The 9,294-nt window shown below is 42.0% G+C and overlaps 1 protein-coding gene across 1 annotated transcript in view; it reads left to right on the top strand.

The window, feature by feature from the left end:
- The first annotated feature begins 310 nt into the window (after positions 1-310).
- The window catches only part of LOC147724127 (ethanolaminephosphotransferase 1-like), a 509,957-nt gene continuing 500,973 nt past the window's right edge, over positions 311-9,294 (top strand). Inside the window, exon 1 of the mRNA XM_086965725.1 lies at positions 311-435. Coding sequence (XP_086821851.1) covers positions 379-435 — 57 coding nt within the window. The 5' untranslated portion in view covers positions 311-378. The remainder of the gene's footprint in view (positions 436-9,294) is intronic.

Genomic DNA, 9,294 nt, shown 5'->3' with positions numbered 1-9,294 from the left:
ACCGCGACCCTTGTAATCCCATTTTATATGTGACATAAAATATATAAGCATCATTATCTTCCCCTTACTGCTGCTCATAACTGCTCAAACGAGTGACGAACCCCGCGTCATTCACCGCGCCCTCCAGTATTGAAGACATCAGTAACTGTGTGCATAAACCTCGTGGCCACATTGTTGAAATGCTTAAGCACTGTCAGGGGAGCTGACTGCAGCGCGCTGTGCCACAGGGCTGCGGAGGCTGGTACTGACAGATACGTTCAGTGCCCGCGAGTCCTCGTTGCCCTGCTGTCTCTGTGTTCCAGGGGAGAGTGCCAGCCCGAGAGGGCGGGCCTGGAGCAACACGAGACAAGTGTGTAGTCACAACAGGCAAACGGCAACATGTTCGAGCACCGATATGTCACCCCGGAGCAGCTCGCCGGCTTCGACAAATACAAGGTAACGCGCACACGCGTCTACGCCGCTCTAGGCGCTATGTTCAGCCCTTCCAGGGGACAGGACTCTCGTGGGGACATTTCTAGCGGGGCTCGGCTCTGTGTAGGATAACATCCTGATACTGTTAATAAACTCCCTGCTTCATCTTTTCTGCGGCTCGGGACTTGAGGCATCCTCATCTCATCTTGGTATTTCGTGCTTATATAGCGTCTTAACAGTGGCTGGTTTAGCAAAATCGTGTCAAAGCGCTTCACAGGGATAGACTGCATTCGCACATCAACATATGTATTTGACTTTTTTAAATTCCATGTTGACTTACAGTGTATCTATCCTTGCTTGTGACGTGGAGACGATAGTGTTTTATTAATGAGTGGAGGGGTTTGGTTACAGCATTCGCTTGTAGTGACCCCAAGCACTTGGTTTTAATTGCGAGCCGTTCCTTTGTTGAAGTCACGCCGGGGAACAATGAAGCCGTTGTGGCAGCGCCGCCTTGTTGTTCATATTTTTTTTCCCTCCTTAACTTGTGAGGAGAAAAGACAACTTATTTCAAGAACCGACTTCCTATTAAGCTTTCAAAACGTGTGTGTTGAGTAAAGAAAACGCTCCCACATAGAACAAAAAAAGACCCGTCTGTGCGTCCTGTCTATGGCTTTACCTATGTCCTGTAGACAGTGTACGTTTTCTTATCGCTAGCCATATACACATTTAAAAAATGTTTAGCATTTTGCCTGGGGTTTATAGTGATCATGTGGCAGCCAAACCAGTGAAAGCACTTGACTGCAAACAAAGGAATGAGTCAGTATCTTTGAGCTTCTCAACTTTGCAATATAGAATTTCTGTGCTTTAGATAGGAACATCGGGCAGATTCACAAAGTAGGTACTCAAAGAATGAGCTGGGAGTGCAAAAAGTTTTTTTGTAAGAAAGTACAATTATTTAATCACAATTAGTCACAACAAAATCAATGATTATCAAGCAAGGTCTTCTTGTTTTTTTTCATGAAACGTAATATGTCATTGATACATATGCATTTTGTGTTTACATTCACAGCCCTGATGACGTCCTATCTCCAGGACGAAACGCGTCGGCTGTTGGGAGTATAAAGAGAAATATACTAAGAACACAAGAACTATTTTGTTTTCTTGACCAACTGTTGCTTGATAATCATTGATTTTGTTGTGACCACTTGTGATTAAATAATTGTACTTTCTTACAAAAAACCTTTTTGCACTCCCAGCTCATTCTTTGAGTACCTATTAGGATAGTTTAGGGTTGGACGGTGCCCTAGTAGCTGGTAGAGGTGCAACAAAAAAGATATCAATTGATAGAACCAGGCCCGGACTGGCCGTTGCGGGCCCCGGGCAATCCCCTGGTGCGCCGCAAGGGTGTGGGCCGGTTTTGGGCCCTGGGGGCCGTTTTTGTTACAGGGACGTTTTTGCAGCATAGCTGCAAAATCGGCCCTGTAACAAAATCGTCCGAAAACCGGCCCCGGCATAGAGCTCGGTCGCTCCCCAACCTCCCCCCCCAGGGGGCCGGCCGAGCACTTTGCCAGGGCCGGTTTTGGTTCTCAGTCCGGCCCTGGATAGAACTATCCCTCAGAGTGCACCAAGGCACACCCTACGTCGTCCGTTTCTTTTGTAAAAAGATTCACAAAGTAGTCTGAGACAAAATCCTAACTTTACGACTTTCGGTATTCACAGAAGCCATTAGGAGTACTAAAGTTAGGATTTTTCTCAGTTTAGGAGTAGTAAAGTTAGGAATCCTAACTTTAGTACTCCTAAATGCCTTCTGTGAATACCCAAAGTCATAAAGTTAGGCTTTTTCTCAGTTTAGGAGTAGTAAAGTTAGGAATCCTATTTTTAGTGCTCCTAAATTCCTTCTGTGAATACCGACAGTCATAAAGTTAGGACTTTTCTCAGTTTAGAAGTAAAGGTAGGAATCCTAACTTTAGTACTCCTAAATGCCTTCTGTGAATACCACAAGTCGTAAAGTTAGGATTGTTCTCAGTTTAGGAGTAGGAATCCTATCTTTAGCACTCCTAAATGCCTTCTGTGAATACTGAAAGTCGTAAAGTTAGGATTTTGTCTTAGATTACTTTTGTGAATCGGGCTCATCCTTTTTAGGTGTGGCGTTCCTAAGTAAATTTTTTTGCCCACTATAGCATGCAGCTTAGTGAAGTGGGTCAGCCCCCTTCAAGCCATTGGCTAACTTCACTGTGAGTCACAGCACCTTACCCTATCACAAGGTTCACATCCACACAAAGTAAAGTGCCAGGGACTACTATGGCATTGCACCCAAAAATATTTTTGCTTTTACGTTAATGCAGTATATCCCACCAAAGAGTTCTGTGGTGTGGGGGATGAGCACAAATGTAAAGAATACATGTTTTAATTTGTAATCAATACATTATTGAAATTCCATTTATTAAATCACTGCCACTATGTGACATATGATCAACAATTTCAACACAATTCAGTTAAATCCGAAAAAGCTGCTTCTTCCATGGTAGAGTTAATTTCAAAGTTCTTAGTAGTTACAAAAAGCAGAGACAAAAGAACATTGCCACGTGTCTTGCGGTAGGTATATAATAAAATAACTGCTTCATACATTAATACAAAACAAATAGACTTCACACATCAAAAGACAAACATTAGTATTGCACAAAATCTACCATTTTATAATTAAGCTGCTTAAAAAAAAATAAAACATGAGTCTACCCTCTTTAGGTAGGTATCATGATATGCAAAAAACAACTAAAGAGTGACTTATCGGTGCTGTGGTCAGGAAAATAAAACCAAAGTCACCAGGAAAACAACCTCACACCGTCAGTGACGAGGCGATATCAAAACTGAAGGTAGGAAAAAGAGTGAAACACATACAAAAAGACAAAGAAAATAACTTATATTTTGTTAAGAAGAACCCTCACTTACCCTAGTGGTGACATGCTTCATCATGGGGTTCCCACTGGAGGAACCGAATGTCCCTCCAGTGTGCTTCAACGCCTGATTTACAGCGGAGCAGGTTGTTGTGAAAAAAGTTGTTTTAGGTATGTGTTATGTGCAAGTGATAGTGAAGTTAAAAAATATCAGCTGTACCAGAAACAACTTTATTTAACGGTCAGCTGATATTGTTAAAAACAGTGTATTGGATACTTTTAGTGGTAATATTCTTGACCACTTATATCCTTTAAGAATTAGGTCGACATGTTTCAGCTGTCTGAAATTATTAATGCAGCTTTCTTCAGGACCAAAAAAGTGAATATCCCCGGTGGTCCGCGCTCGCTAAGGCGTGTCCATGCCAGTGGATATATAGTGTGAAAAGATATATTGTTAAAAAATATCGGAATTTTCCGTGTCTGCAACCCTAGTCTTTCCAGGGGCCAAAAATCTGTAAATAATAAAATACAACATTAATTAGGCACATTCGTGTATTTCAATGTTTCTCCCAAATCATGTAGAATGTAACTCTTAGTCTTATCATGCATATATCCCACTCAGTATATGTAAGGAAGAAGGGGTATCCCCGACTAGAGTTCCTAATTCGGGATGGGAAAGGTATTTGAAAAGAAATAATTAGGAACTAATATTTAAACGAAGGACTTAAGCGGACTAATGACAGCACAAACGGTGGTTAGACAGAATGCATGGTACAAAATTATTTTATTAAATATTCATTATGATAAGAAACATTGTTGTATGAATATACATGATTATTGTGTGCATGCCTCCATTTTATATGTGACTTTATCTACATATACAAACATATATTGTTAAATTTTATACATATTTCATGATTGACAAAGCGGAGGTTTGTTTTGGCACAAATGTGCATTAAAACATGGCTAAATATGTCTTCTACGCGCGTTTCGGCTGAGGGCCTTCATCAGGGAGCCATGTAGGTATCCAAGTGGACCTATGCATTTGGAAAGATATAAACAGTAACAGTGCTTGTCAATGTCCTAAAGGTGTCCTAAATATATACATGTTAAAAAAAGCACAGAGCTTTGTGATAATACATTTATACAGTGGTGCAACATAAGACAGTGGTGTCATGAAAAAATACTTGAACCTCACCTAATATTTACAGTTATATACAGTTTGCTAGCTCGTTTAGATCAGTACATTTGATGAGTTGCAATACAACCTAACTATACATGCAACTGTCACTATGCGATATGTTGGAGAATAAAGACAGTGGGAGGGGGACTCGAGTGGTTAACTAATTAACATTCAAAATTGTGAGTGCTCATACAAGATGGGAGGGGAAGGGCCCGTAGAAGTTTAAGAGAGTCTGAGGCATGATATACAGGAGAGGTTGGGATAAAGGTTGGAGGGGTACTGGAGATGAACAGAAATGAATGGAAGGATGAAGTATAGGGAAAGAATGGAGGAGTCGGGTAGGCGTGGGGGTATGGAGCACAGTGATGAGTGGGCATATACGAGCATAGGATAATACCTGAACGAGTGATTGGCGATGGTTCTCACACGGTTGTAGTCAGAGATGGATAGTCTGTCTATAGGGCTTGAGCGCTGATTAATGAAAAAATGTAGAAAGATTTGTATAGTTATGAGTGGCCCAAAGAATAAAGGCCTAGAGAGTTCATAAACAGGTTATGGAGCGTATAAGTACCTTTAAGTACAAGTACCTATTTTCATATATCTTGCTATTTGCGGAAAAGCTTCCAATGTTAAGCTGTGAAATAAAAGATAACTTCTTTGGAGATTAGGTGTATCGTATTTGTGTCAAGGTAAATAGATAGGTGACACACAATTAGGGTAATACCTGTGAGGAACCTCCTAGTTGCTGCGAGGCTGCGTGTTGCTGATGCACAGTAGGTGATGTGTTGATAGCCTGCATATCACAGTGTATATAATGGTTAAGAACGAGAATTTAATGTGGTAGCCAATAGCCAGGGTATTGAAAGTTCAATAGATACCTGTGTATTAGGATTAATAGTTCTTAAGTTGGGGGTCTGTTGACGGTTCTGGTCGCATTGGTAGTCTAGGTATTAAAAAAGACATGGAAAAGGTATTGAATAATTAGAAAAAGGGGGGGGGTTTGTACTCTAGCACGTTGAGTTTTACTGCTAAAGAATGAATATACATTTGTGGGTTAATACCTTAGATTCACGTCAGCTGCATATATAGTGGGGGTCTGTGGGCTTCAGGGCGTCAACACGCAGGTGTCATCATGTTATCGACTGTGCGGAGGCTGCTGGAGTCGCTGGGGGTTTAGAGGGGAGAGAGAGCACAAAGCCAACGGTGATTGTTAGGCTGTATCCTATGGAGCGGGAGGGGACGCTGTAAAAGGGGTCGTAGTCCTATGCATGTAAGGGCTTACCTGGCGTTTTTCTCTTGCTTGCCTTCCGATTGGGGGGTCCTGTCGGCGTCTATACGGGTAGCGCCAAGGTTGGAATTACGAGAATGGCGCCGGGTGTTTTTAAGTCGGAAAGGTTACCTTAGGGAGCCAATGCGCGTGGGTGCTCGGTGTGACATAGACATAGGGGACGGACTATGCGTGATAGCGTCCTAGAAAGGTACTGTATGGTCGCAGACATATTGAAAAGGTGAATAGTGTTCGAGTTGGTTCGGTAGTTAGATTCGTAAACATCTGAATGGATTCCGAAAGGGTGGCGCTCGGGATGTTAAAGTAGATTAGGCCATTGTGCGTGGCCAAATATTAACGTGTGTGGCTATTGTACATACTAGCCATTGCTGCTTGTGGCTAAAAATTGGTAAACTTATTGGAAGGGAGCTGATGAGGGAGCAGACCTGTTGGAAGGGAAGTGGAAGTCTTTAATTAGAAACAGTTTAACCACGTGAGTGTGAAAAGGGAAAGAAATGCGGTAATGGAAAATGGTATACAATGACAGAATTGGTCATGGAGGGTTGAGGGACCTGGGACTGTGCACATTTATACAGTGTGGTGACTGAATTTAGCCATGATTGTATTTCAGTACCTGGTCCCATGGTATCTCGTTGTTCATGCCCTTGGTATATGTATCCAAGGTAAAGATCCAATATACCTCGCGGCATTTACGTACCTGGGTGCTGAGTGCGCCAGATGTTTTGTGGATTTTTTCTAAGATGAACCAACAAATGTCATTGGGGTTGTGTTTGGCCTCCTGGTAGTGCTTAACTAGGGGGGCTAGTTGCTTACCTGTACGGATAGCTGATCTATGCTCTGATAGACGGGTGGACATCATCCTAGCGGTTTCGCCCACGTAACCCTTGTTGCACGGGCAAAGTAGGAGATACACCACATTGGTGGTTTTACAGTTGGTTAGAGTTTGTGGGCAAATATTCTTATTGTTGAAATTCAGTTCTTTGGTTTCAATGGCAAATTGGCAGGCAGTGCAGTCAAGACACTTGTAGTTGCCTGTCACTGGTGTCAAGTCAGTGAGCATTCTTTGTGATGGAACTTTTTTGTTGGGTTCCATTCTTGATCTTACTACCAGATCTTTAAGGTTTTTATTTTTGCGGTATGCAAACATTGGCTTGGCAAGGTGACTTTCTTTGGGTTTTGTTGCATTGAGGATGTGCCAGTTTGAGAAGATGATATGTTGGAGCTTCGCATTCATAGTGGAATGCCTGGTCACAAAGACCATTCTTGATTGCGGTTCTTTGGCTTGCGGTGTGAGTAGGTGCTGTCTATCAAAGAATCGTGCTCTTTTGTACGAGTCACGTACTAAGCGTTTGGGGTATCCACGCGATAGGAATTTCTGCTTCATTTCAGTTGCTCTTGTGTCAAAATCTGTGACAGAGGAGCAATTCCTTCGGACCCGGAGGAATTGACTGAAGGGGATGCTAGATTTCTGGGTTTTAGGGTGGTAGCTGGTGTAGTCTAATAATGTGTTGCGGGCGGTTGGTTTGACATATAGGTCTACACTAAGGTGGTTGTTCTTACTGATAATGTTGATGTCTAGAAACTCAACCTGTTTCTGACTGGATGTGGCAGTAAAATGCATGTTTATGTCACATAAGTTTAGCCATGATACAAGGGTGGATAGTGGTTCTGTTTCTGAAGTCCAAATGAAAAAGATGTATTCTATATAGCGAGCCCAAGATGAAATGGACTCGCTAAAAGGGGCAATTTCATTGTATATGAATTTGGACTCAAATTCAGCCATGTAAATGTTGGCTACAGTGGGCGCGCAAGAAGCCCCCATGCTGACGCCCTTGGTTTGTTGATAGAGCAAGCCATTGAAGTCAAAAGTGTTTTCTGATAAGACTATTTTTAGGCAGTCCAGAATGAAATTTTTTGGGCAGTCAATGTGGTATGTATCAATGAACCATGAAACCGCTTCAATGGCTCCTGCTTGCGGAATGTTTGAATATAGTGCCTCTATATCCATTGTTGCTAACCACTGTTTTTCAGGGTCAAATTTGAGGGATTCCACGATGTTAATGATATCTCTTGTGTCTTTTACGTGGGATGTAGTTTTAGGTATATGAGGTCTCAAGATGGTATCAATGTACTTTGATAAAGGCTCCGTGATGGATCCAATGGTGGAGACTATGGGTCTGTATGGAGGGTCGTGGCTGTTTTTATGTATCTTAGGGACCCCATATATCGCTGCCATTTTGGGTTGACGAACATTGAGGAATTGCCATTCCTTCTCACATATTACATTGTCGTCAAGGGCCTTAGTTGTTAAGGACAGAATTGTTGACTGGACTCTTTTGGTAGGGTCTTTACGTACTGGAATATAGTGGTTGGTGTTATGCAGAAGTTTTTCCATATTCGATATATATTGGTTGGTGTCAATTACCACAATGCCTCCCCCTTATCACAGCATTTAATAGTGATGTTTTTATCTCTTTTTAGTTCTGCAAGGGCTAGATGTTCTTCGTACGATATATTGAAGCTGGGGGGCGGTATGAATTTAGTCGCTGCTATGAGTTTATTGTACCAGCGACTCCAGCAGCCTCCGCACAGTCGATAACATGATGACACCTGCGTGTTGACGCCCTGAAGCCCACAGACCCCCACTATATATGCAGCTGACGTGAATCTAAGGTATTAACCCACAAATGTATATTCATTCTTTAGCAGTAAAACTCAACGTGCTAGAGTACAAACCCCCCCCCCCCTTTTTCTAATTATTCAATACCTTTTCCATGTCTTTTTTAATACCTAGACTACCAATGCGACCAGAACCGTCAACAGACCCCCAATTTAAGAACTATTAATCCTAATACACAGGTATCTATTGAACTTTCAATACCCTGGCTATTGGCTACCACATTAAATTCTCGTTCTTAACCATTATATACACTGTGATATGCAGGCTATCAACACATCACCTACTGTGCATCAGCAACACGCAGCCTCGCAGCAACTAGGAGGTTCCTCACAGGTATTACCCTAATTGTGTGTCACCTATCTATTTACCTTGACACAAATACGATACACCTAATCTCCAAAGAAGTTATCTTTTATTTCACAGCTTAACATTGGAAGCTTTTCCGCAAATAGCAAGATATATGAAAATAGGTACTTGTACTTAAAGGTACTTATACGCTCCATAACCTGTTTATGAACTCTCTAGGCCTTTATTCTTTGGGCCACTCATAACTATACAAATCTTTCTACATTTTTTCATTAATCAGCGCTCAAGCCCTATAGACAGACTATCCATCTCTGACTACAACCGTGTGAGAACCATTGCCAATCACTCGTTCAGGTATTATCCTATGCTCGTATATGCCCACTCATCACTGTGCTCCATACCCCCACGCCTACCCGACTCCTCCATTCTTTCCCTATACTTCATCCTTCCATTCATTTCTGTTCATCTCCAGTACCCCTCCAACCTTTATCCCAACCTCTCCTGTATATCATGCCTCAGACTCTCTTAAACT

This window comes from Lissotriton vulgaris, chromosome 4_1 (assembly GCF_964263255.1).
Source record: "Lissotriton vulgaris chromosome 4_1, aLisVul1.2, whole genome shotgun sequence".
Taxonomy (NCBI): Eukaryota; Metazoa; Chordata; class Amphibia; order Caudata; family Salamandridae; genus Lissotriton; species Lissotriton vulgaris.
Note: the sequence above shows the minus strand (reverse complement) of the source record. Positions and strands in the feature narration are given on the sequence as shown.